The sequence below is a fragment of the Columba livia genome, chromosome 20 (assembly GCF_036013475.1).
Source record: "Columba livia isolate bColLiv1 breed racing homer chromosome 20, bColLiv1.pat.W.v2, whole genome shotgun sequence".
Classification (NCBI taxonomy): Eukaryota; Metazoa; Chordata; class Aves; order Columbiformes; family Columbidae; genus Columba; species Columba livia.
Window position 1 is genome coordinate 10,521,593 of NC_088621.1, and position 27,936 is coordinate 10,549,528.

The window sequence follows — 27,936 nt, forward strand, 5'->3', positions numbered from 1 at the left end:
CTGGAGGAGGAAGCACTGAGGTGTGGTTACACGCTGTTGAACTCTTGTACCCCGTGCAGACCTCAGCTGGACCTGCTCTCGCCCCGCTGCGCTGCCCGGCTGTCACCGAGCCCAGGGGACTGGCACAGCCTCATTTCTTCCTGTAGCTTTGGTGTCAAGTGTACGTGTGTGTGCTCCTGGATGTGCAATGGGGAGCTGCGGCGATTAGAACAACGCACGCAGGGGTGCGGGCAAAGATGCACACACAGACAGAGATCTTGCTCAGGAAGGAGTGCAGACCCGGGCCGAGCAGAGAGCTGAGCCAGGCTGAGGCCTTGGTTAGCCATTGAAAATTCATAGGATTTACAGGTACGGGCCTGGACTAAGATGTTACATAAGATGTTTTTCCAATAATTGTTATTAAAAACGCACCACACTGATGGTTATATTTGTTTCAGTTATGTTCCCACTCATTCACAGACCAGGCCCAAGGACCTTCACACATCCCATGCACTTGGGGGTGGTCATCCAGCCCAAGATACCATTCTCAAGAGTCTGGGCTATAACTCCTTACAAGTATGAGAAACGTACTTCAACACAATCTGTCCAAGGCTCTTTATATTTTGCTGTGATCTAATTATGTCAGTATTATGTCTTTGACCGTCCAGATGGTCATGTTAGTATTGATCTGCCTTTATCATCCAGCTGGCTGGAACCGCACATCTTGCTTTCCCACGGGAGCACGGGGTGAAGCGGTAACTAACACCTCTGCGGGGGGATCGCAGGGCAGCAGGTGCAGCCACACTGTCCCCTCACCCTTCCAGCTTGTGTCGATGTGACACGGCAGTGAGAGCAGCATCATGTGCGATGCCTACAACCCAACCACCCTGTTTCATTCCCTGGTGATTTCATTTTTAGGCTAGAGCAAAATTCAAGAGGTCATTGACAGGTTTTGTTAGAAGCACAGCATTTGCTTTTTAAGTAAAAGAACAGGAGCTGAGGGGAGACCTTCTGATCTCTGAACTGCCTGAAAGGAGCTTGGAGCCAGGGGGGTCGGGCTCTGCTCCCCAGGAACAAGCACCAGGAGCAGAGGAAACGGCCTCAAGTTGCCCAGGGGAGGGTGAGGTTGGATGTGGGGAACAATTTCTTCCCCAAAGGGCTGTGGGGCATTGGAACAGGCTGCCCAGGGCAGTGCTGGAGTCACCATCCCTGGAGGGTTGGACAGACGGACATGAGGTTCTCAGGACATGGGGCAGTGCCAGGGGTGGGTTGTGGTTGAACTCAATGTGAACTTGGAGGTCTCTTCCAACCAAAATGATTCTAAGTTTCAGATACTTTGGTGTTTTCTGTTTCTTAATTAGCTCCTCCACAGGGATCTGCCTTCGGGCCGGGCTGGGAGCACACACCTGTGCAGAAGATCCGCGTCTCCCTTGCCGATGTTGGCTTTCCAGGCTGTGCTGACAGGGCAGGTGGGCTGGGACAAACCAACTCTCCGCAGTTACTGCGTGTTCTGATGCAGCCACTGCTGCGCTGGGGTGACAGACCGCAACGGTAATCTGCTTTGTCAGAACAAACGGTGCCGGTAGAGACCAGCCCCACCACAACGATCTTGTAGGCGGAATCCACAGTCCGCTTGCAGGCTTCCTAGACATCTGATACAACTTCAGAGAGTCCAGGCACAGCTTGTGCCAGCAGGACCTGCCCAAGCACAGCCAGCAGCTGCTCAGAGGTTGTTACAAGGGATTTCTCCCATTTCTTACCCAAGAGATGAACTGCCCTGGATCAGGGCTGTGCTGGAGAAGAGACTTTGCTGCCTCTGTGTCTCCCAGCTTGGGGTTGTTCTGGGGACTGCTGCCCTACGCAAAGGTCTAAATGTGTATTATCAAGAATGCCATTGTTATTGGTGTTGGTTTCGAGAGCGTCACCGCAGCAGACACAGGAGTCTTGGGCTGCTCGATGTCCTATCCTGTGTAGACCCTCTGGAGCTGCTCAGTCCTGTGGAGCCTCCACCCTGTGTGGTCTCTGATCGTCAAGAGAGGGTTGAAGATGCTGGAGACAGGCTGAGCTTTCCTCAGGTATTGCAGTTGTTCCGCCTGTTCGCCTAGAAGACATCTGGAATGGAACAAAGCTGCTGTCTGTGACATCCAGCCCCAAGAAAGGAGAAGGAATAAAGTGGTTTCCCCTCTCAGCCATCTGGAACAGTTCAGCTGGATGATATTCTTTACATTTTTCAGTATGCTTTGGGTAAAAGAGGGGAAAAATAAGGAAACCCCCAAAGCCCTGAGGTCGGAGCACAGGTCTTGGCTCTGTACTTTGCCGTCACGACTCTTGGAGTGGTTGGTGCCTCAGAGTCCCATCAGCGGGAATGTGGACACCTGAAACTGTGACCTGTGGCGTTACCTGGGGCTCTGCGGACGCCACGGGGCAGAAATGCCAGGTCAGCTGTGTGGGTGGCACTTCTGACCTCTGCGAATCCAGCCAAGGCGCAGAAGTCCCTGTGGGCTTTTGTGGGGATTTGCAGGATTCCCTGGCCAGGAGCGACTGGAAGCTGCTGCACCTTAGAGGAATGTTCTGGAGTGCTGCAGATCCCCTGGTGGGCAGGGGCCGGGGCAAGGATGGATTGAAAGTTTTGAAGCAGTGAAGCTGCTGCAGCTCTGAATACTGTAAGGAGTTCCCGTGACTTCTGAAGCAGGCTTAAGCAATTAGAGTCATCAGCAACCCAGTAATTAATCTCCAGCTTGCCCTGCTCTGGAGGAAGTTGGTTGCCGTTCTAACTGAATTTAGCAGCTGGAGTTTCCCAAGCGAGTTGTTCAAGGTCTTTTGAAATAAACTGTCATTGCATTTATCCGTTCACCAGGGGCTGAACTAAAGAGCAAAACCCTGAGGAGGAAAAGCAGTGGCTGTGAGGTTTTGGGGTCTGCCTGTGGCTGCGGGCCGGGTCCCTCGCTCCTGGGGCTCCCTCCGCTGAGCCGGGGACAGGAGGTGCCCGTTGTCTCCACTCCCAGCGAATCTTGCTGTGATGGACACAGACGCGTCATTCCACAGTCACGCTCGTTCAGTTGCTTCCCCAGCACCGGGCAGGCTTTACAGCAAAGTCTTCTTGAGAAAGGGTTGAGACCTTCAGGCTGTGGTAGTGAAATGCAAAAGACTACAAGAAAGAAAATAACTTGCTGATTCTTACTTATCATCTAGAAAAATGACAGGCAGATTCTAGCATAACGAAAGAAATGTAAAACTTAATGCTGTCTGTTGAAATAAAATTCAACACCTATAAAGACAGAGTTATGAACATGTAAACACAGCTTTAGTATTCAGAACTCGGGATCTAGCAGCAAAACAAACTATTTGCATATTATGTAGTGCAATGAACATTTGTTCTGGGAGACCCCCAGTCTTAAAATTACTTTGAACAGAATGGAATCCTTACAGGAAAGGTTTTAAAAGTGTCCCAGATGTCATATCCTGAATTGCTAGGTATTCATCTGCTGTAATCTAACAATTTCTCTACGCGAAACTGTAAGATGCAAACATAATTTAGATGTGGTTTGCACCCTCTGCTTTGGTGGCCGTGCTGTGTCCCAGGTGTTGATGGCACATCTGCTGTCAGGAGCTATTGCTGCATCGGCGGATCCTCATTCCCTCACTGCGAGGAGCAGCTCGGGGTCTCCTTTGCTGCAGAGGTGGTCGGTACGAGGCCGGGCTCTGGCGTCCGTGTTCAACAGGAGTGTGGCCTTTCCCACACACGGTTGTCTGGGACCAGGTTCATGGTCTCTGAGTAAAGTGAACATTCAACAGACGAAGCATCTCTCAAAACATCCCGCATTCTGAAGCAGTTTTGAGAGCAATTAAGCAAGTTCCTAATTGTGAAATGCAATTATCAGCACAGATATGCACTAACTGTCTCACTAGCCTTTGAAGAACTCCTTGTCCTTTCCCAGCGGGTGAGCTGCGTGACGCGGCAGAGAAGCCGCGCAGGTAACGGCTTCGGAAACCCCCCGGGGAGGTTGCTCGGGGTCTTGTTCGAGCGAGCGTTATGTCCCGGGATGCAGATCCCAGCCCTTTTCTGAGCCCCATCCCAACGCTGCACATCTCATGGTTGTTTCCCTTGCATCTAATGGGAATCTTTTCGGCAGCACCAGGTGCCTGTTGCTTCCCGTCCTTTCACTGTGCACTTTGGGAAAGGCTCCAGCTCTGTGTGCTCTGTGACCCTCCCATGAGACGGCTGAAGCCAACAGTGATGCTGCCGAGCCTTCTGCCCCCAGGCTGACCAAACCAAACACCCTCTGGTGTCCTGTGCTCAGTGGGGCCCTCCAGTCCCTCAAACCTGTCTTGGACAAGGGGTCTGCAAACCAGACCGTGCTCCAGGCGCAGCCTCACCTGTGACGTAGTGCAAGAGCTGTAATTGGCTTTGCAGATTCTCATTACAACATTTACATACCCATACAGTGTGTTAAGGGTACGGCTGCACCTTCAAGTAGCCGGATTTGGGGATGGGGACACCTGCAGAGTCACGGCACAACCGCTGTGGTGCCTGGAGTTCGCTAATAGACCTTGATTTAACCGACCCTGGGGGAACACCAGGCAGAGGCTTCTGTGCTTTGTGCTGTTAAACCAACCAATTTGTGCTGCACAAGGAAAAACGCAGTGGGCAGGAATTACTGGAGAGGTCTGGAGCATCTTTGTGATGAGGAGACACTGAGAGAGCTGGGGCTGTTGAGCTGGAGAAGAGAAGCTGAGAGGGATCTGATCCATGGATCAATAGCTCAGGGTGGGTGTCAGAGGATGGAGCAGACTCTGTTCATGGTGCCCAACGCCAGGGTGAGGGGCAACGGGCACAGACTGAAACACAGGAGGCTCCATGTGAACATGAGCAGAAACTTGTTTGCTGGGAGGTGCCAGAGCCTGGCCCAGGCTGCCCAGAGCGGGTGTGGAGTCTCCTTCTCTGAGACATTCCAACCGCCTGGACCCACCTGTGTGATCTGCTCTGTGACCCTGCGTGAGCAGGGCTGGGCTGGGGATCTGCAGAGCTCCTGCAGCCCAATCAGCCTGGGATGGGCAGTTAGTTGTGAGCCAAGGACAGGACTGGTGGGCAGCTCCTTTGCTTCTCTGCACGCAGCGTGCTCCAGCACATAATTTCCCAATCAGCTGGTATCTCACCTACTCTGCCTCATTCAAGGGATTGTCCACCAGCTGGATCTCACTCGGACAGGGAGAGGAGCTTTGGCCAGGGTCAGAGGTGATGCTTTGCCAGGTGAGCTCCTAGGGTGTAGTGGCAGTCTGGGCATTTTGGGCAAGACCTTCCCTGAACTGCCCTGTGCTCACAATCAGCAGGTGGAGGCTGGTGGAGCCTGTCCAGCCCATGGCCCAGCTGCCTCCTGCTGCTCCTCTCTGTGCAGACGTGTAAGGCACAAAGAACAGCATTTGGGGACCTTTCCAGACCCCAACAGGGCCATGGGGCAGGGTAGGGGCTGAGTTGGGAAGTACTGAGCAGAGCAGACACCTCTTTAAGCTGGTGCCTCTATAGGTGGATATGAAGACATCTTTTTTTCACCTTTAAGAGCAGAAAAGGATGAAGAACACCGTGGGGGAAGGAACCTTGTCCCTGTTAGACATCTCCCAAAGGTGTTCAAGGCTCTCAAACCATGACAAAGTGCTGTTTTTTTATCTCTCCCTCCAGGAAAACTGGAGGAGCTCTGCTTGAGCATCAGGCTGTGTGTGCAGGTGAGTGCAGGGGAGCCCCATGTTGGGAGGTGGGTGCTGGGTGGGAGGTGGGTGGGTGCTGGGTGGGAGGTGGGTGCTGGGCTGCCCTGGCCTCCCACACCCGTGGGGGAGTTCCCGTGGGTCAGCCCCGCCAGGCACTGGCTACAGATAACACCCCACGGCAGATAAAAGCGCGAGCACGGCGGGGCTGTGGGGAGGACGGCAGCAGATCACAGGTGAGAGCCTGGCCCAGTGCACACTTTCTTTTGCTTTGGGGAGTGCTCATGTCTGTACCGTGTGGGGGACAGGGCCGTGTTCGGAGGGTCTGGCTGGGGTCTGCGCTTCCCCCTGCTTACACAGCAGTTTCTCTGGCCCTGCTCGGGGCTCCAGCACCACACACGGCTGTAGCACAGCGAGGATGTGGCTCCACCACATTGCTGCTGTCACCAGGGGCTTCTCCCCAGGGTTTAGCTCAGCATTTTAGGCTGGACCCCGGGCTGTCTTTGCTGGCAGCTCCATGGGGGGTGCTCAGCGATGTTCACTGGGTGCAACCCCCAGCTCTGGGCTCGTTCTGATAGAGCTGGTTGCTTTGCAGCAGCCTTAGGAGGTGAGGGGGGCAGCTTTGGGCAGAACCATCCCAAATGTCTCTGTGTAGAGGATGATCCGTGCTGCCCTGCCTGACCCCGCTCCCCACAGCTGAATCACGGGCAGCAGCTCCACTAACTCCTGCACAAACTCTCCTGCACGCTCAGTGTTGCTGTCTGCAGTGGGCAGCGTGTCCTGTCCCTGCTCTGGGCTGGGTTGTCCCCATGAGTGATGTCCTCGGGACAGGAGGCATCTCCTGTTCCATGTGCCCCCGAAGGGCTCTCCAGGCAGCACAGTCACTCTTGAGGGGCATTTCATGGGGAAGGGGACACCCCGTCACACGAGCCATCAGCAGTGTGGGCACTGACCTTTGCGCCACTGGGGAGACCCACGGCTTCTTGGTTTTCTTCACTTGTTGTATTTCTTCACAGGGATGAAGGCAGAAATCTTCCCGGGGTTGCTGGTGTTCCTCAGCCTGCTCCAGGCATCTGTATCTTCCTCCTATGGTATTGGCCTTTTCCCAGGTTTTGCAGGTCAGGGGGTTTTACGTGCTGAGTGGGAAAGATCAAGTTAAGTCTAGGAGAACACGAATTATTCTTCTGTAAGCAGACAAGGTGTCAGAAGGAGCATGGTCAGTTTGTATCTACCGTGGCAGCAATCCTGGCTGTTTCACGTTTATATCAGTTAACGTCCTATCTGATTTCTTAAAATCACGTTAAAGGAGAGGTCGGTTCTCAGAACCGTCTCCTCCCGCACACGTGTGGGGCTGCGAGCGCCGCCTCTCCCGGAGCCGCGGTTCAGCCGCGGGGCTGCGGTGCCGCCAGCGGCAGCTCCTCACTGCATCCCCGCTGTTAATTCATGGGGACTGAAAAGTGAACTCTCTTCTTCTTAGGGGAGCTGGGTCCTGCTCTCGGAGGGAGAAATGAATTGTTGTCTCTTTTTGAAGTGATCTTGCTTCAGCTCCTGCAGTGTTTGGTGAATTAGGGCCACCAGGGCTGTGGAGTTTGGGGATGGAGCAGACACTCGGCTCTTTGCCAGCCCTGAATCACTGCTCCAAAACATATAGAGATGTCTTCTTGTTAATTTATGATGCAAAATCCTTATGGAAAGCACATGCCTGACTTTTATTTTGTCTTAAATTGTGGTCCAGGAAATAATTTTTCCCACCAAGATTGTCAAAGAGGTGAACTCGGGCTTGGTGAGGGAAGAAATTTTAAATAATCTGGGGAGAATTTGGAGATATTTATCCCATTTGTGCTGATTTCTGAAGCTTTCTTCTTCCCAGGGAGCTGTAGGAAAGCACTTTCGCTCAGAGGACCCCACCAGGGGTGTCCCCTCGTGTTCTGTGACCCGCAGCCACGATGGGGACACAGTTCATTTTTGGGAGCCCCCCGGGCTGGAGGGGAAGCAGTGGGCGCATAGGGGCTGCAGGTCAGACCGGGGCAGGCAGTGGGGAAATGTGAGTCCTTGTGCCCTCAGGTGTAGGGGATACATATGAGCTCAGTTGGGGGAAGGATCCAAACTCACCGTAAGGTGTATTGGCAACGTGGCTGTAACCAAGGTGGGATAAAAAACAGGGGAGTAAAGACAGTGATGGGGAAAAAAAAGCAGACAATAGCTCCTAATACTGGGCCTGTAATGCTTTCCGTGGCAGTCAGTGGTATCTTGCAGGCTCGCTGAAGGCAGCTACAGCTGGAGGCGTAGCAATATGATGAGTCACATTAACTGAGGTTGCAAAATGTCTTGAAGAAATAACAACTGCTGTCCTGTGAAACACCAGGAGGGATGATGCCTCCATCCCTCACAACACCTGTTTGAAGCCTTTACTGATGGAGTCACCATTTCCATCATTTCCATGCCCAGGAGTGATTCTTTCAGGCTCCTGTGAGGAATATATATATACACACATATATGTATACAGATATCTCTCTAGACAGCGAACAGCAGCAATCGCTTCCAGCACTGCCATGCCAATATCCCTGGGTGCTGGAGGCACGAAGAGAACGCACCGCAGCGCAGGGATGCTCCCGCGTGGGTCCAGCTCTCTCACCTTCTCTTCCCTTTCCCTTGCCGAGGTCTGCATGAGGAGCTGTGGGACACGTCCCTCCGGAGCAGCGTGGACGAGGCCAAGCGGCTGGTGGACGCAGCCTACAAGCGCACGCGGGACCGGTGAGCGCCGGGGCTGGGCTGCAGCATCGCCGGCTTTTCCTTGCGAGGGTGCGAGCTCCTCCAGAGCACGGCGGGCTGTAATCAGCATTTTACCTGCTTTCACCCTGTTTTCACACCACATCTGCAGTCTGTTGGGTCACTAAGAGCTGTAACTCTGTCCTCCTCCGTGCCTGCTGCTCCTCACAGCTCAGAATTTCCTGGCTCTGTTCCATTTCTCAGGGATTTTCCAAGGAGAACCGGAGCCAGCAAAGGCTCCTGCTGATTTCCAGTGGTTCACCACCTACGGAGGGAGCAAACCGCTGCAGGCTGCAGTGAGGACGTTTTATGGGATCTGACAGGAAAGCCCAGCTTTTACCACCGTGGTTTGGGAGCACGTGGCTTCCTACCAGCCCATATACACCCTCGTTCAGCAGCCGTCCTTGGAAACATCTCACCAGCTTGGGGCCATCTGAGAGGAGGCTCCAGCAGCATTGGGACAGGGTGACTTGGGGGTGTTTGGGACCTCTGCATGGACACTGGCACCTGCAGGTGTCCGAGAGTTGGAGAGCAGTTGGGTGAGGTTGGGTTGCCTCAAGGATATAACGATCTCACATTTCTCTTCTGGCAGGTGGATCTGGGCTATTTTAGATTCCCTCCTGCAGCTCATCTGCTCCTCTGCCCAGGGTGGCAGGAACAGCCCCGCTCCCTTCCAGCTGCAGTGCAGGGAGACAGATGATTCTGCCTGTGCTGCCAGCTCAGACCAGTAACACGCCTGGAGAGCTGGGGTGCCCGACTGTGCTGGGTCTGGCTGAGATGGGGTTAACGTTCCCCAGAGCAGCCCCACAGTGCTGAGCTGTGTGTCAGCAGCCAGGAAGGTGCTGGTAACACACACGGGCTTTGGCTGCTGCTGAGCCCCACGGCATCAGGGCTGTGTTTCCAACATCCCCAGTCACCAGTGGGCTGGGGTGGGCAGGATCTCAGGAGAGGACACAGCCAGGACAGCTGACCCAGCTGACCAAAGGGACATTCCATATCATACGGTGTATCAGGAATAGTGTGGCCAGCAGGACTAGAGAAGTGATTGTGCCGATGTAGTTGGTGCTGGTGAGGCTGCACCTTGAATACCGTGTTCAGTTTTGGGTTCCTCATCATAAGAAAGACATTGAAATACTAGAGAGAGTGCAGAGAAGGGAACGGAGCTGGTGGGGGGCTGGAGCACAAGTGTGATGGGAGCGGCTGAGGGAGCTGGGGGTTCAGCTGGAGAACAGGAGCTGAGGGGAGACCTTCTGATCTCTGAACTGCCTGAAAGGAGCTTGGAGCCAGGGGGGTCGGGCTCTGCTCCCCAGGAACAAGCGCCAGGAGCAGAGGAAACGGCCTCAAGTTGCGCCAGGGGAGGGTGAGGTTGGATGTGGGGAACAATTTCTTCCCCAAAGGGCTGTGGGGCATTGGAACAGGCTGCCCAGGGCAGTGCTGGAGTCACCATCCCTGGAGGGCTGGACAGACGGACATGAGGTTCTCAGGACATGGGGCAGTGCCAGGAGTGGGTTGTGGTTGAACTCAATGTGAACTTGGAGGTCTCTTCAAACCAAAATGATTCTAAGTTTCAGATACTTTGGTGTTTTCTGTTTCTTAATTAGCTCCTCCACAGGGATCTGCCTTCGGGCCGGGCTGGGAGCACACACCTGTGCAGAAGATCCGCGTCTCCCTTGCCGATGTTGGCTTTCCAGGCTGTGCTGACAGGGCAGGTGGGCTGGGACAAACCAACTCTCCGCAGTTACTGCGTGTTCTGATGCAGCCACTGCTGCGCTGGGGTGACAGACCGCAACGGTAATCTGCTTTGTCAGAACAAACGGTGCCGGTAGAGACCAGCCCCACCACAACGATCTTGTAGGCGGAATCCACAGTCCACTTGCAGGCTTCCTAGACATCTGATACAACTTCAGAGAGTCCAGGCACAGCTTGTGCCAGCAGGACCTGCCCAAGCACAGCCAGCAGCTGCTCAGAGGTTGTTACAAGGGATTTCTCCCGTTTCTTACCCAAGAGATGAACTTACCCAAGAGATGAGGTTCTCAGGACATGGGGCAGTGCCAGGGGTGGGTTATGGTTGGTCTCGATGATCTTGAGGGTCTCTTCCAACTTAAGCAATTTTATCATTCTATGTCTACTCAGTAATAAAAACTGAGAGAAAGGAGAAGGAGGGATGGCATTCGTTATTCTGATGTTTGTCTTCCAGAGCAACTGCTACATGTACTGAAGCCCTGCTTCTCAGACAGTGGCTGGACATTGCCAGCTGCTGGGAAGTAGAGAATAAATCTTCTGTTTTCCTTTGCTTCTTCTTGCAGCCTTTGCTGCTTCTTTGTTAAACCGCCTTTATTTTGACCCACCATTTTTTTTACCATCTCATTTCCCCCACCCCGTCCTGCCGGTGGAGCAGCTGGGTGGGCACCTGCTGTCCAGTCAAACCCCCAACACCAACACTTGGGTGCGCAGCCTGCGGGACTCTTGGCTCTGCCCCTTTACAGTCCTGCAGATTTTGTTTCATTCTCCCTTGCAGCATAAAGGAGAACCTGCAGAATGATGCCTTGACCCCAACAGAGCTGCTGGGATATTTCAAACAGCCGGTTGCAGGCACTCGAGCTGCCGTTCGAGCTGCAGATTACGTGGAAACCACCCTGACCCTGCTCAAGGAGAAGCTGCGATGGGCTGTGAGGGGGGACTTCAATGTCACAGGTAGGGATGTCACTTTGTGGGGAGGAAAGTAGAGGAGAAACCTCTGGGTCCTGGTCACTGGGGCTGTGTGGGGCTGGGAAGCGGGGAACGAAAGGGGTTGTGATGGGCCAAATCCCTCCCAGGTGACTGCAGTGAGGCAAATTTAAATTATTTTTCTCTGCTCTCTTTCCATCTTAAAAAAATATATTTGGGGGTTTATTAGTTAATGAAAGTGTGTTGTGCACTTCTCTGGTTCTTTCTGTAGTGTAGCGGTTAATGTACTAATGGGTCAAAGCTTGCAAGGCTTTTCTAGGTAATATTGAGTAGACAATGAGCAAACCCAGAGGATGTGACTCACAACAGCTCAGCCCCAAAGTAAGCAGTTTTGCTGCCAGACTTCGACTAGCAATGGTCGGAGTCACTGCAGGCTGCCCTGCATGGGGAACAGGCTGCTGTGAGAGAGGCACAAACAGAGAGCAAAAACAGAACAACGTGACGGGACAGTTCAGCTGTGTCTTGATGCATCCGTGTCCTCCTGAGGCGGCACTCCTGGCCTCCCAGCTGGACCAGTTCTCTTGAGCAGAAGGCAAATCAGGGGCAGTTAAGAGGAACAGTTCAGGGCGGCATGGGGAGGGCTCCTGCCATATAGAGATGAACTCATGGGGATGCCCAGCATTGCAACACAATGCTGACAGGCCAGGACACACCTCACTGTGTGCTGCAGCATCGCTGCAGTGAGGGGTGAGCTGGAAGAGGGAGGCAGGGCTGAGCTCCAGCCCCTCCATCCAGGAGCGATGCTCCAGGTTCAATCCAGAGATATGCCAGGTCACCCAGCGCCACCTCTCATCCGCCTGCCCAGGAGGCTGCAGTGGCTTCCACACCGTGCTGTGACCCCGACAGTTGGTGGCAGCAGTGACCAGGGAACATCCAAGGACTCAGGACGAGGTGTGCCAGCAACAATAGCCAAGAATCACAGAATCGACTGGGTTGGAAAAGCCCTCAGAGATCATCCAGTCCAACCCTTGGTCCAACTCCAGTCCATTGACTAGATCATGGCACTAAGTGCCATGTCCAATCTCAGTTGAAAAACCTCCAGGGCCGGTGAGTCCAGCACCAACCTGGGCAGCCATTCCAATGCCTGACCACTCTCTCTGCAAAGAATTGCTTTCTAATATCCAGCCTAAATTTCCCCTGGCAGAGTTGAAGCCCATGGCCCCTTGTCCTATTGCTGACTGCCTGGGAGAAGAGACCAATCCCCACCCGGCTAGAACTGCCCTTCAGGTAGCTCTAGAGAGTGCTGAGCTCAGCTCTAAGCCTCCTCTTCTCCAGACTAAACAAGCCCAGCTCCCTCAGCCTCTCCCTGTAGCTCTTGTGCTCAAGTCCCTTCCCCAGTCTTGTTGCTCTAAGAAGGCTTTGCTGGTTGAACTGGGCCACTTGTCTCCCGTGCATGGGGATGTCTGCAGGGTGGAAATGCAAAGGCAGCGTCCCCTTGTGCTGCCCAACCACCTGCTGGTGTCTTCTCCAGCCAGGTCTGCCCAGTGGTGACACGCACCGGTGGCCACTTCACAGGGGGACACCACTTGTAACACAGCACTGGGATGGCTGCAGCTGTATGCAGTTTATGGTGGAGATAAAAAGGGAGGGGAGAGGAAGGAGAAAAGCTAATGCTGGAAAAGAATTCTGCTGCTACACAGGCCTAACACGTAATTATAAATAAGATCTGACCAGAACTTTGTTAGGTTTAATTCTTTCCAAACCATAAAAAGCAATCTGCTGCTCTGAGAGAGCATCCTCAGCCCATCTGTGAGTGGGGAGACCTTAAATGACAACCCCTGTGCTTTCCAGATGATAAGGAACCATTTCAAGGGTACAAGAAGGAAAAGTTTCCCTGAGCCAGGGAGGCACCGCAAGCCCAGCAGGGCCAGTTCGTTCTGCATGTTCATTCTGTGTTGTTACCCCACAGACCTGCTCACACCAGCTCAGCTGGGGATGATTTTCAAGGCAAGCGGATGCGACCAGCAGGATAAGCACATAAATTGTGATGCTCCTAATGGCTACCGAACGATCACTGGCGAGTGCAACAACAGGTGAGGGGGCTGTGCCAGCAGGAGGATGGATGGATGGATAGATGGATGGATGGATGGATCCTCTGTCAGTAGAACAAGACTCATATCCCCAAGGATGATCCATTTAGGATGCCTTCTGTAGGGTTTTACACCCCACAGTGTTGTTTCCTAGATGTGTGAGGATTTTAATTCCAGTCTTGCTTTGAGGACTCTTGGTGTTGTACATGAGGTAGCTCTTTGGCCAAAATGCAAACGGCTCTGCGCTGGGGACTGCCCCTCCAGCCCAGGTTCTCTGTCATCAGGCTGCATCTTTCTGCTCTCTCCTGGGCTTTGTCTGGCTCTGCCCCTTTGCAGGGTCTCAAAGGGCTTCCTGACCCAAATCCATACTGGGGCATGATCTGGCCATCTCCATGCCCCACGGTGTGCCAAGGAGCAAATCGGGGCACACGGTCTGGGGGAGATCACCTTGCACATGTACCGTGGCTGGGGAGAGGGAAGGGCATGGCTGTAATGTGGGATACAAAAACTATTTCGCAGTATATGCAGAGCTTTCACAGTGAAATGAAAGAGAAGCTGTGACAAACAATGGAGTGTTTTAAAAGGGACAGCATAGGAACATTCCTCATCCCTCCCCTATTTCCAAATACCTGGTAGTCAGAGCATCTTCTGGGAGCACCTGAGGCAAAGGAGTTCGGACACGTCTGCCCAAGGGATGCTTCAGCCTTCAGGTATCTGCATAAGCAGCAGGGAGAGAGCAACCAGCCTCCTTCCATTTTAAAAAAGTGGTGGCTTCATTTGGGAGGAGAATCCGGGCTCTGGGCTAAGGATGGTCCATCACACCTGAAGCCCTGGAGAAGGTGGGCTCAGCTCTGCCCTGTGCTCTGTGTCCCTGCCTTGACTGGCCCTGGACAGTGTTACACCGCAGTGTATGACGGGCTACCAGAGAAAACATCTTATACATGCACTCCAAATTAAATATATTATTAGTCTAATTGAGGCTTGAATGGTCTAATCAAACTACAGTAACAACTTAGTCCAGTTACAGCATAGAAACGCTCACAATCCAAATCCCCATTTCTGTTAAAGGTCACTGGTAATACGATAAAATGAACAGGAGTGTCTGCCCCTTCTCTCTGATGTTCAGCTTTCCCCTTGGTTTTCCATCCATGGTCTGAGGTCGAGGGCTCTTCTTCAGGCTGGATGACACAAGGAGTCACCAGCAACCTGAGTTCTTGTCTGGGAGAAACTGAGGCTTAGTGTGCATTATAATTATTGTTGTTATTACTAAACCTGAGGCTTATTGCTATTGATAGCACTTGGCAACACCAAACCCACAGGGTCACGGGGCTGCAGCTGCTCCCTGACGGTTGTACATCGTTGTGGGATCCCATACCAAGGTTCCTGGCTCTGTCTGTATCCATGAGCTCTTCACCCTGCCAGGATCCCAATGACGCTGATGCTTTGCTGTCCTTTCATTGACTCTGACAGGAGGAACCCATCGCTGGGAGCATCCAACAGAGCCCTGGTCAGATGGCTGCCAGCAGAATACGAGGATGGCGTGTCAGTCCCGCATGGGTGGACGGAAGGAAAGCGTTTTTCTGGATTCCCCTTCCCACTGGTAATGGTTTCAGTCATCTGGAAGTGCAGTGTCAGGGCTTCGGCGTTGCCCTCTTTGGGTAGGTCATAGGCGTCAACGGGCACATCCACCAGCTGCTGATCAGGAGGAGGAATTTAAATTCAGCAGCTTCAGGTTGATCATATGAGAGTTTCCAGGGTGATCTAACAGAAATTGTTTCCAACTCCCATGCTTGCAGGAAAAGCAAAGGAAAATCAATCTGATTACTGCAGAGTGCAGGATAAAGAAATAATTACGCAATGTGTTCTTTTAAATTAAGTGAGTTTAAGCCCAAGTAATTTACTCACCTTTTTTGTTTTGGTTTGTGGGAGCTGGCTGTCACCTGAATTGCCTCCTGAAAAGCAATATGCAAGAGGATAAAACAAGTCAATCTGCAGAATAAAAAATATCCAGCTAGAACTTCTTGTGTGGGTCCGTGGGTGAGGGTTCATGTGGCTCTTGTGGAACCTGGAGGGGAGCAAGGACAATTTGATGAGGTTTCTGATCCCTTGGTCTTCGTGCAACAATGGAGCTAATGAGTAGCACTGTGAATTTCCATGTTGTGTGCTTCACACTTGTGCTTTCACTGTACTTCCTAACTCTGTTCTACAGCACAGTGTCAGGGCTTGAGCGGAGTTTTGACCAGTTTTTCTGTTGTAAAACATGGAGGAAGAACTAGTGGAGGAATTGAGATGGCTGGGGGAGGGATGAGAAGGGAAAAGGGCTTTGGGAGAATGTCCTGGTCATGCAAAAAGTGTAGCTGGCCAAGAAGCATTGGAACTGTGAAGAATTATACAAATGCTAGTAACTAGAAGGAATTTACTGAGAAAACCTTCAGAAAATCCCGAAGGCTTTTTTTCCCCATTCTTCTATTTCAAAGCAGTCTTTTAAATCTATTGCCTCTCTTTCCCAGGCTATTCAGTATGGCTTTTGCTTTGCTGCTTCCATGTGTTTATCAAGGGATTGCTCTTGGCCTGGAGGCTCAGAAACATGGCTGGAGCCAGAACTGCACAGTGCTCAGTAACACCTTCCGACACAGACAGAGATTTGGGGTTTTGCTGTGAAGTATAAGGAATTAGTGACTTATGAATTTTTGCTGATGACCCTACAAACTGATGCACCCATTTGTACAAGCCATTTCCTAACACACGTGTTCTGCCTTCACCTCCTGCAGGTGCGACAAGTGTCAAACGAGATCGTCCGCTTCCCCTCCAGGCAGCTCAGGATGGACCAGCAGAGATCCCTCATGTTCATGCAGTGGGGCCAGTTTATTGACCACGACCTGGATTTCAGTCCAGACACCCCAGCTAGAGTCACCTTCAGTGGCGGGGTGGACTGTCACACCAGCTGTGCCAAGCAGCCCCCTTGCTTTCCCATCAAGGTACAGAACAGGACAGGAGATGCTGGTGGCTCTCCCGGTCCTTGGCCATGGAGGGACATCCTCCAGAGTAGGCCAAGGGGGTCAGACTGCTCTCTGTAAGGTGGTGGTGCTGGGTCCCAGGGACTGGCCTCTGATGTCAGGGACAATCTTTCCCCCATTTTCAATCATTTACCCATCTGCCTCAAGGGAGATTCCCTCAATCCCTTCCCTCAGTGGAGGCTCCATGTGAACATGAGCAGAAACTTGTTTGCTGGGAGGTGCCAGAGCCTGGCCCAGGCTGCCCAGAGCGGGTGTGGAGTCTCCTTCTCTGAGACATTCCAACCGCCTGGACCCACCTGTGTGATCTGCTCTGTGACCCTGCGTGAGCAGGGCTGGGCTGGGCATCTACAGAGCTCCTGCAGCCCAACCAGCCTGGGGTTCTGTGGTTCTGTGATACGGCTTTTCTTTGGAGGTTTGCTACCCAGGCAACATGGTTGATACCCGAGTTATAGAAACAGGAGTTGATGGGTGTCAATACCCCAGCAAATCCATGTGTGTTTGATGTTCAAATGCTCGGCAGTGAACAGGGCAAGGAAGTGACGAACATCTGTCCATAGTACCTAAGACATGAGCCTGGCACTGACATTGCAGTCTTAGCTCCGGTAAATGCTCGATGATGTACACGTCCACCCTGCAGCTCTCCTGCCTTTGAAGCTGTGCAGCAGCTCTGGCTCTCCTATGTACCCGTGTGTCCTTGCAATGAAAACTGTGAAGGGATGGAGCATCACTGAGTATTTGCCCAACGTACATTTCAGAATGCAGACAGGGACACAAGTTCTGGATTAGAACTCCCTTTAACACAGATATGGACACTAGATTCCAACATGAGCTTCTAAGATTTAATCTGGTATGTCCAGGGGAAAAAGTTTAGGTATACATAGGACTTTATGGAAATTTAGGCATCTCCAGGTTTTCATACACATTTGGGAGTTGGACGCCTGAAATAGTACCTTTGCTGTCAATCTGACCCTTCATATCAGGGATCTATGACCGATCTCCACACTATCTAGCACAGGGACTGTCTTTAAGATGGCTCCTGCTTGGCTTTTTTTAAGGCTGTAGTATTCACAGCATGGAGTTTCTACACCCATGAACTGGTGATTAATTATTCTTTAATCTTTCTGCAGATCCCACCCAACGACCCACGGATTAAAAACACAAAAGATTGCCTGCCTTTCTTCCGCTCGGCTCCCGCCTGCACCAGCGGCAGAGCCATTCGCGATCAGATCAACGCGCTCACCTCCTTTCTGGATGGCAGTGTGGTCTACGGCAGTGAAGTGCCTTTGGCCAACAAACTGAGGGATCGGAGCAACCAGCTGGGCTTGCTGGCTGTGAACCGGAATTTCACTGACAGCGGGAGGGCATATATGCCCTTTGGCAGGATGCAGAAGGACCCGTGTCTCATAGTCAGCAAGGGAGCCAACATCCCTTGCTTTCTTGCAGGTAAGTTGGGTGCTGGCACCTCTAACCCTGAAATACAGAGCAGAAATATTCCACCAGCTTTGATTAATTTATGGAATTGCTTGGCTTTCGTATTTAAGTAGAAAATGGAGCATAACAAAACATAATTCAAAGAAAGGAACGGAGCTGGGGAAGGGCTGGAGCACAAGTGTGATGGGAGCGGCTGAGGGAGCTGGGGGTTCAGCTGGAGAACAGGAGCTGAGGGGAGACCTTCTGATCTCTGAACTGCCTGAAAGGAGCTTGGAGCCAGGGGGGTCGGGCTCTGCTCCCCAGGAACAAGCGCCAGGAGCAGAGGAAACGGCCTCAAGTTGCGCCAGGGGAGGTTGAGGTTGGATGTGGGGAACAATTTCTTCCCCAAAGGGCTGTGGGGCATTGGAACAGGCTGCCCAGGGCAGTTCTGGAGTCACCATCCCTGGAGGGTTGGACAGACGGAGATGAGGTTCTCATGGACACGGGGACAGACTTTTTAGCAGGACCTGTTGTGACAGGACAAGGAGTGATGGTTTTAAACTAAAGGAGGGAGATTCAGGATGGACATGAGGAAGGAATTGTTGCCATGAGGGTGGTGAGAGCCTGGCCCAGGTTGGCCAGAGAGGTGGTGGCTGAACCATCCCTGGAGACATCCCAGGCCAGGCTGGACGGGGCTCTGAGCAACCTGAGCTGGTGAAGATGTCCCTGCTCATGGCAGGAGGGGCACTGGGGAGCTGGGAAGGGCCCTTCAACACAAACTGTTCTGTGATTCTATTCTATGATTCCAAGGTCACAGAGGACACATGGCCAAAGGCCCAATGAGGAGCAGGACGGGCCAACGTGTCGGGTGCTTCCCAGGGTGGGCCCCCAGCCTCCAGGACCCTATAGCTCACGGACTGCCAGAGCAGTTGCTGTTCCATTTCTGGGTACATAACCATCAATGAATCTACAGTGAACAGTTCAGGCTGTCTCAGAAGCTCCTTTCAATATTCAGTGTCTTATTTGTGACTTTTCCGGTCCCTGAGAACTGGGGAAATTTGACGTGTGCAGTTGCCTGGCAGGGTTCGGTGATTTCCTGCTGGAGCTCCTTTGGAAGCCCTGGGTAGATGCCATCTGCTCGAGGAAACCTCACAGTGCTGCTTTTGTTTCCTCTTCCAAAGTCACTTACAGATGGCCTTTGACAGTAAATGAAAAGGGCTCTGTGCAAAACGCAAGAGCAAATCCCTCTATTTACTATGGGACCAGGGGACTAAATACGATATATTTACTTTTCGCTGAGTGCCTCTTTATACTCTCTTCACCTGCTTGCTCTTGGGTTTCCTGCCCTAGATGCTTGAAGAATCATTTAATATTTCATTGTGAGGCCATTTGTAATTTATTCCTTCAAGTTATGACTCATTTTCCTTTTACTTGTACTCACCAGAGAGCTTGATTGTGACTGTCAACTTGCTTTGGCCAAGGGTTCAGCTGGCTTGAAGGTTGCCGTGGGATTTACAGAGCTCCCTTGGCCATCCTCATCTGCCTCTGCCCATTTTCATTTCTCTCCTGAGCTGTGAGATGGATGTGGGAGTTGAGAGAACACCTACTTGTATTTCACTTCTTAAGTTAATGCTCCTTGCCCTTAATTGAAAAAAAGCTTCCTCCTCTCTCTGTGATGCTCAGCCCAACCATGGTGACATGTTGGCTTTTGCTACCTCAGCAGAAATTTGACTTTTCACTGCTGCTCTCCAACCCTTGAAGCCCAGACCCTGGTTTCCTTCTCCTACTGTGTTTTTCTTACCCACCTTCTTCACAATGCAGATATCTAGACATCTAAAAATTTTCCTGTGCATGTTTCCCAATGTGACATTTGCCTTCTTTCAGTGAGATGCGACCGAGCCCAGGCAGGTCGTTGGCAGTACAATTCTGCTCACTTGTGGTACTCCTAGGTGATTCTCGAGCAAACGAGATGCTGGGGCTGGCGTGCATGCACACGCTCTTCGTGCGGGAGCACAACCGCCTGGCTGGGGGGCTGAAGAGACTAAATCCCCACTGGAACGGAGAGAAGCTCTACCAGGAGGCACGGAAGATCCTGGGTGCCATGATCCAGGTACCAGCCACCATGTCGTATGTCCTGGCTCTGCTGCCTGGTCTTGCAGCCTCACAGAATTAATGTGATGGGCTTTGTTAGTGTGGGGGGGTCCAAAGGGTGCAGTATTTTGGGGTGCAAATAGCCAAATTCTTTCCACCAACCCCTTTCATCCAAAGCAAAATCACATGAAGATATCTGAAATAACAAGCACAGAGGGATCTCACTGAACCTTTGATGTCCCTCTACTACTAAATTTCTGAATTGTTTTTTTAACTGCACATTTTTGTTTGAGAAACATGGGGACAGAAAATTCAGAGTAAAAAGTTTTTCTAATCAGGGTCAGAAATGTAAAAATGGTGCTGGAGATCTTGATTAAAATTCCTCTGGGTTGTGAGTCTCCTCCAGAAACCCCATGTGCTGGTGGGTGCAACCAGCCATGACATTTCTCTGTCCTTATTGCTTTGGGAAAAATAGCGTCTCAGAACTGTGCTGCACTGCAGACTTCACCCTGAATGAGATCCTAGGGGCACAGAAATATTCCTGTGCTTGGAAGGGATCTCTCAGGGTCTCTTGTCCAGCCTCTGGTTTGGACCAGGACCAACTTCAAAGCCAGATGAGGTTTCACAGCCAGCAGAAAAGGCTGGTTCCTGTGAGAGGAGAAGACATGGGGTTTACAAAAGCAGAGCTTAGTCAAACCTAATTGGAAACTCATCTTCTGAGCTGGCTCAACAAACAAATGAAAAAAGTGCAGGAATATAAAAAACTTTAAGTTTTTAAAACCAAAAGTTTAAATATTATAGTGCTGCTGAATAAACATGTTGAGTAAACCAACGTGGAGAGACTCAATTGTACTAAAAGCATTGTCTCCATCATCACGTTTAGATCAATGGTTTAATCTTCTTGCAATTTTCTGACAATTAAGACGTTTTCACCTACTGACAAAGAACTTAATTCTTTAAGCTATATTGTGCAGCCTCCTCAAGATCTCAAAGAGACATGAGGTCAGGTTTGGAAACCTCTACCATGGGAGTACTACCAGAGCTGCCCGTAGGTGGTGATATCATCTGTGCCAACGCTGTTGACTTTGTCATCTGAAGCATGTAGGGTGAGAGGGAGGAGGAAATGCAGTTCTGCCTGGCTGATGGGAACGGCCTCTACCAGTAGGACAAGGAGGGAATATCTGGGTGTGTTTGGCAGGTTTTCAATTTGCTTTGGCCTGCTGAGCAGTTGAGGCAAGGAGGAGCATGTCTGGGGATACCTGAGTGCCAAGTCCTCAGCACCAAAGGGCAGAAGATCCTGGTGCACAAACCAAGGATCAGCGTGGGTCAGTCAGAAGCAGTGTCTGTGCATCCTGATGTTGCTGGAGCAGTTCTGGCCCCTTTTCATACTCATGCGAATTGCTGCATGGTCATGCAAAGCTTGTCACTGCTAGAAAGTGTAGATATCCCACCACACACGGCTCCAGGAGCCCAGGCAGTGGCCTACAGTGCCTGTGTCTGTACCTGGAGCTGCAGCACCTGTGGCATGGCACAGTGGTCAGGTGTGGAAAAGGCTCTGAATCAAGGCCACAGAGCTGAAGAAAGAAGAATGTCACTCAACAGTGCCATAAAAGGTCCTCACCAGACTGCCTGAGCAGCTGGGTGAAGGTCTGATGGCCCTGGACAGTCTCTCTGCTCCCCATCTATTCTAGCAAAATCTCCTACATAAATCCCACCAAAGAAGTTCGGGTAACAGCTCCTGTAGTCTGAGACACGAACAATAACTTCGCTTCAAAAGAAACTGATGGCCAAGCACTTACTGATTCACGCTTTCCTTGTTTCCTTCTAGATTATAACCTACAGGGACTACCTGCCTCTTCTGTTGGGAAGCAGTTTCCAGAGATTGATTCCTCGCTACCGAGGCTACAATGAGTCTGCGGATCCTCGAATATCCAATGTCTTCACGTTGGCTTTTCGTTTTGCTCATGCTTCAGTTCCCCCAACTGTTGACCGATTAAATGAAAATTACAAGCCCATAGGTCCCAAAATTCTACTCAGAAATGCCTTCTTTGCTGTCTGGAGAATCGTTAAAGAAGGTAAAGCCTTTCTTTCACCTCTGCAGTGCAAGTTTATTTCATTCAGCCTTTTCTTCCCTCTCTGGATGAGCTCCTGCTTCAAGCAAACTTAAAAGCAATTTGCATTAAATGTATTAAATGACCTTTACTACCAGTCAATTTTTTTCCTAACAGAGCCGTTCTCTGCAGTCAAATGTGATCCGCTTTATCATGAAGCATGCGGTCCGATTGCTTAATTACTGTAGACTTTAAGAAATTTATTGAAAGTATTTTCTTTTTAATTCTTTAAGTGCATGAAAATTGATTCTCTTGTAGCAGATGCTTATAATTAAATACAGGCTGCATTCAGCTCTGCTGAGCCTCTAACACACACATTTGCCACCTGCACTGCTCACAACTCCTTGTGTGCCCGTTGCAGGTGGTATCGACCCCTTTCTCCGGAGCCTGATGGCCAATCAGGCCAAGCTGATGACACAGCAGCAAATGGTGGTGGATGAGCTCCGGGACCGGATGTTTGAACAGGTTGAAAGGATTGGGTTTGATTTACCTGCGCTTAACATGCAACGTTGCAGAGATCATGGCCTTCCAGGTAAGTCGGCTGTGGGAGCAGCTCTTCCAAAGCAAAACAAGTGGAAATCAGACACTCTTGTGATTGAACATGGAGAAACATCTCCAGCCCATGCTTGGCTGAAATTACTCTTTCCCAAGCTGTTTCGACATTTCTGTACAACCATAGGTAAGGGGGTGGGAGGTTGAGCAATGAAGTCAGAGCTTGGGTGGAGCTGAAGGAGACACATAGCCAGAAGAACATGGGGTATTTGCACAGGTGTCAAGTGATGAGTAACTGACATGCTTGCATTGTTGTTCAAATGGCAAAATTGGGAAAATAGTTCAGCAACAAGTTTGCAGGAGTGGAATTAGGGCCAAAAGTCCGCTGTGGCTTCTCTCCAAGCATCTGTAGTTGTCCAGCCCAGCCACACGTGACTGGAACAGCAGATCGCAATATGTGAGGAAAAATCTCATCATAATTTCTTCGTAAAGACTATGTCCCAGAAAGAAAAGCATGTCAGAACTACTCTCAGGGCTCTGCGAGGTGCAAAACCAGTGTAATGGCGTTGCAAGTTGGTCTTGAGAAATAGATTGTTGATAGGACTTTACAACTGGCTCCTGGGTGTGTCATTGCCCAACAGTGTCATTAGGCTGATGTAAGTGCCTGGAGCTGCTGAGTCAGTAACGTCCCGGGAGAAGCAATAGAAGCGCCTGGAAACTGTGATGACAACTGCTGAGTTCACAGGCTTTAAGCCCTGACAGAGGCTTTGCCATACACCCAGGTGTATGGTCAGCTCACAGGTTGCTCTGCCTGTGCTGCAGCAGAACGCTGCGATTTTCCCATGCCTTACCTAGGAACACTGTTGTGCAGAACCTGACCGCAACCACAAATCCTGAATTCGTAGCTTGGACTGCTGATCTGCTGCAGTGGAACTGATGTGTATTTCTAGTGCGAATTTGTGTTTAGCTCCTTTGGGTCTCAACCTGCCCCCAAGTGCTACTGCGCTCCTTGATGTTGGACAACCTGTGGAGGTGATGATGGTGTAGCAAGATCAAAAAACCCCCCAGTCCTTTTTCTGCTAGAACAAATTATCAGTCTCCTTGAATTTTTTGATAGTGGTGTCATCCAGACACCATATCCTGTACATTTTTCTCTGAATTCTCCCCATCAATGATCTGTCTGCTCTGATATCCAACCACTTGCAGGTTATAACTCCTGGAGGCAATTCTGTGGGCTCTCACAACCTTCTGGATTGAAGGCACTTGCTGCAGTGTTGAGGAATCACAATCTGGCAAAGAAGTTCATACAGCTGTATGGGACACCAAAGAACATTGACATTTGGATTGGGGCGCTGGCAGAGCCCTTTGTGACTGGAGGCAGAGTTGGGCCGCTCATGGCTTGTCTCATTGGCACCCAGTTCAGGAACGTTCGTGATGGGGACAGGTAAGAGATGAGCTGGGTATTCAAAGCCCAAAGGACAGAGGGAGACTGCAGTTTCTGCAGATTTCTCTATGCAGATTTGGAAACTGTTCCAGCTGTTTGTTGCTTTTTTTTTTTCATTACTCCTCCAAATGTTCTTATTGCCTGGCTGGATGATGGTTGAAATCCTAGGCTAAGATCCCTTCCCAGCCAAGTGTTTTTACCCTCAGCCCATTCACTGCCAATCACTACTTGTGCAAATTGGATTGTCCCCCTCCACGTTGATGGTTCACACTCAGTGTGAATGTTTGAGTTCTTTTCCTCCTTCAGATAGGTGGTTTCAAGGAGACCCATGGTATTGTGTGTTCAAACATCAGCTCACTCCAGCAAAAGGAAACATATAAATACCTTAACAAGAAAAACAGGTACAGCTCTAAAGGTGGAAAATACCAGGATCTAGATGGATTGACTTCACCAATTAGGAAAAAAACTGTTAGGTTTAGTCAGCCTAAAGGGATCACACTGATGGTAGATGCTTAACATCTGTTGATGTGGTGGTTTGTGCTTTGGGGAGTTTTAAAAGTTTGCCTGCAGACTGGACTGCTGAAGGACTAACACACTTCCAGCCTTTGCAGGGAGTAAAATAAATTAATTGTTCTCTCTTGGCTAAGTCCCAGCTCAGCCCAAGCTGCTTCCCTGGCACTGGGAGCATCCCTGTCCCCTGCATGGGACCGCTCCTTCTGGGCTGCTGTGCCCGGCAAGAGCCAAACATCTTCTGACCTTTGCATCTCCTGAGTTTGCAGTACACAGCTTTGCACCATCACAGAGTCTTATGCACTTCTCAGGGGTCTTAGAGATGATTTTTCACTATTTCCCCATTTCACCCCAGTTCTGAGCTGGAACCCCGTGGTGTGACATGTAGCAGTGTTTGTGCTTTCCAGCCAAATTCGCAAAGTCATTTGAGCAGTGTTGTGCTTTCAACATACCTGAAGGCCTCTTCCTCCTCGAAGCTGCTCAGAAGCATCAGGTGCAGAAATGAGTTATGTGTCCCATTTCAAGCTGCATTTCTGAATCAAAGTCCCTGTACTTGCTAGCAAAATTGGCTGGAAATGGGATCACGACCAGTGTTTCTGAGGAAGTTTTCTGCGCAGAAGAAATGCATTCTCAAACCCCAGTATCAGGAACTTAAAGGCAAACAGTCTACTGCACATCTAGAAATCCTGTTCTTATGGCAGGATGCAAGAACTCTTTTTTTTTTAAAGACAATAATTATAGGGCTGGTTCCAGCACGGCAATCATGTGGATGTAACCACAGTCTGCGTTCAGTATGTGCGGACTTTTCTGTTTGAGAGTGCCTGTGCCTCATTTGAGGAAACACCAGGCAAAACTTTAATTCAATTGCATCTTTATTATATGTCCATGGCAGAAAAGCAAGTTAAATTATCCAGCCGATGAGTCAGGGCTCTTGATTTAAATAACAGAAATTTAAATTTGCTCTTGGCAAAAGAAATGTGTTGTTGGGAAATAATGTTGCGGGAGTCTTGAACATGAAGAAACCAGAAGGCAAAAATCTGTTGTGTTTTCTCCTTTCTCCTGCAGGTTTTGGTGGGAGAACAAAGGGGTTTTCACTCCTCAGCAGCGCTCTGCGCTGGCCAAAATCTCCTTGTCACGAATAATATGTGATAACACCAAGATCTCTAAAGTACCAAGACATATCTTCCAGGCTAACAGATACCCCTGTGGCTTCGTGAGCTGCAGCCAGATCCCAAAGCTGGACCTGAGAGCCTGGAAGTCAAAGATGACTGAGGATGTTACAGAGCAAGGTATGAGCTTCAAATAGCAGAGGAGTTTTGCCTGCAAATATAACATGTGAGATAAGCAGACCCTGAGACTCTAAAACAGAGCTGCCTGGTCTGAACATCATGCCAGGTACCCATCTAGCACGTTACTAATTTTTCATCTGGTCCACTGTGAGGAGCTCCTGCAAAACGTGGAGTTTCTGACATGGACCCAGCGCAGCGCACTGCTATGGGAGTTTTCTCATTAACAGACTTTTCAGTTTAGCTCTTCACTGTTGATGCTCGTTCTTTTGTGCATGGGAAGGGATGCCCGGATCGGGAGGCTGGTCTTTCTGTCGAGGTGGTTGGTTTGTCTTTTGCACAGCTCTGAGCAGGCTGTCAGCACATCCCGGTCAGGCCAAAGGCAGCTCTGGGCTTGAATAGACATTCCCACTTCATGGAAAGAACTGTGGTGTTTGATTTCTGCTAGGAAAGTTTTTGCCTCTATTTAAAGTATTTCTCTCAGCTGCCTTCAGGATTTTTGAAACTCTTGGGGTTTACAGCTTTTCTTCATAGAATCCCAGAATGTCAGGGGTTGAAGGGACCTGGAAAGCTCATCCAGTGCAATCCCCCATGGAGCAGGAACACCCAGATGAGGTTACACAGGAAGGTGTCCAGGCGGGTTGGAATGTCTGCACAGAAGGAGACTCCACAACCCCCCTGGGCAGCCTGGGCCAGGCTCTGCCACCCTCACCGGGAACAAGTTTCTTCTCATATTTAAGTGGAACCTCCTGTGTTCCAGTTTGCACCCATTGCCCCTTGTCCTGTCACTGGTTGTCACCGAAGATGTAGGAAAGAGTGACTCTCCCTGGGAAACGTTGACTGATCAGTGCCTTAGGGCCATGCCTTTTCCTAACAAAACACCATCTTTCCCTTGCTCTGGCAGTCAGGCCCTGCCATGCTCTCATGGTGATATCCAGGCTGTGAGAAGGAGCAAATGTGTGCAGCTAGCAGCAATCATTAATTAAGAGTTCAGACGACTCCATCTGCAGCCAGCTCCCAGTTTCCATGAGGATGATTCCTTACATTCTCCACAGGGCTACGGGATTATCAGCTTGAAAGTGTGGCAGGGCACGGTTGTGCTAATGCCATCTTCATGGTGCCAGAAGAAGTGAGACCTGTAGGATCTTGTAGTCAAGGGGGGATCCCCCAAGGTCTTTAGAGCAGTCAGGACTAATACCAGAGTTATCAGTCCCTCCTTCCCAGCCTAACCTGCGGAAGTAAATCACACGAGATAACAGGGAGCTATAGCATGTCCTTTTCTCTTTTGTTAACAAATTGTTTTTGTGTCCTGTAGAAGAAGCATCTGGTGACTTTTAATGCTGAACATTGAGGATTCCCCCGAAGTCTGGAAGTTCGGACTTGAGAAGCTGCTGAGATTATTTTTGGGAGTTTTTTTACTGTGTGTATGCTTTTACTGCCTGAAATATTTGGGCACGGTTGCCGTCATTTGTTCAATTCAGTTTGCATGAAGCCTTTTCAGTGAGATGGAATCCAGCGATAAAAGAACTTCATTAAAAGATGTCTCAGATCTGTGAAAATTATCCAATACTGTGAAGCAAAGCAAAATCATTTATCCAGAGTATAACTCCTAATCAAACCAACTGCTAGCTTAGGCAATTTCATATACACTGTGTTTCAGTAAGCTTTACTGTCAAAACCCTCCATTAAAAGTTTCTAACCTACACAGAAAGAGCACAGGAATGGAATTGGAATGAGTGCTTATTCTTGCTCTCCTTTTTTTGTTTTGTTTTTTTTTTTTTTTTTTAAAAATGTACATTGTTTTCTAGAGAAAATCTACTAATTTCATGGTGCCTTTGAGTGAAGCAGCAATAGCTGTCATGCACCCCAAGTAGGCTTGTTTAAATGCCCTGATTCAGGTTTTGCTTGAATACGGAACGAAGAAAGTGTCCACATCAAATAAAGCTGTTTTCTCATCATTTTTTGCCCTTAGTCCAGAATGTCCGAGGCACCGTTGGGTGTGACAGAAATCTGTGACAAATTCTTCCTGCAGCCTGGCATGAGCCAGAGTGACCGACCCTGGGCTGTGGAGCTGCTGGGGTCTGTCCTGGCAAAGAACAGTCTTAACGTACAAGAAAGTAAAAGCTAATCTAGTCTTACTCCAACTACGTCCCCTCAACGTCTTTTCTTGAAAGGGATCAAACCCCCTTTCTCCTTCCTCTGTAGTTTGCTGTGTTACTATTATCGGTCAATAAATTGCAATTCTGAGCTGTGGTAAGAACGTTCCTTGCACTTTGAAAAAGGTGCAATAACAACGTGAGCCGAGGATGGTGGTAGGTTTTGTATGAGGATATTGGATAAAGCAGATTCAAGAACCTGTGTATTTTTAAT

The 27,936-nt window shown here is 50.3% G+C and overlaps 1 protein-coding gene across 1 annotated transcript; it reads left to right on the forward strand.

The window, feature by feature from the left end:
* On the forward strand, positions 1-27,813 carry LOC102084173 (myeloperoxidase). The gene is made up of 14 exons (XM_021294956.2): positions 1-5,700; positions 6,696-6,770; positions 8,340-8,433; positions 10,967-11,142; positions 13,085-13,208; positions 14,676-14,805; positions 15,977-16,183; positions 17,350-17,665; positions 19,582-19,742; positions 21,552-21,798; positions 22,196-22,366; positions 23,533-23,770; positions 25,346-25,569; positions 26,882-27,813. The coding sequence occupies exons 1-14, from the start codon at positions 5,622-5,624 to the stop codon at positions 26,902-26,904; spliced, it is 2,265 nt and encodes a 754-aa protein (XP_021150631.2). The 5' UTR covers positions 1-5,621; the 3' UTR covers positions 26,905-27,813.
* Positions 27,814-27,936: the final 123 nt, after the last annotated feature.

Coding starts and splice junctions, on each gene's coding strand:
- LOC102084173 (XM_021294956.2), top strand. CDS start 5,622: ATGACAAAGTGCTGTTTTTTTATCTCTCCCTCCAGGAAAACTGGAGGA. Junction 5,701..6,695: donor GCATCAGGCTGTGTGTGCAG/GTGAGTGCAGGG, acceptor ATTTCTTCACAG/GGATGAAGGCAGAAATCTTC. Junction 22,367..23,532: donor CAGAGATCATGGCCTTCCAG/GTAAGTCGGCTG, acceptor AACCACTTGCAG/GTTATAACTCCTGGAGGCAA.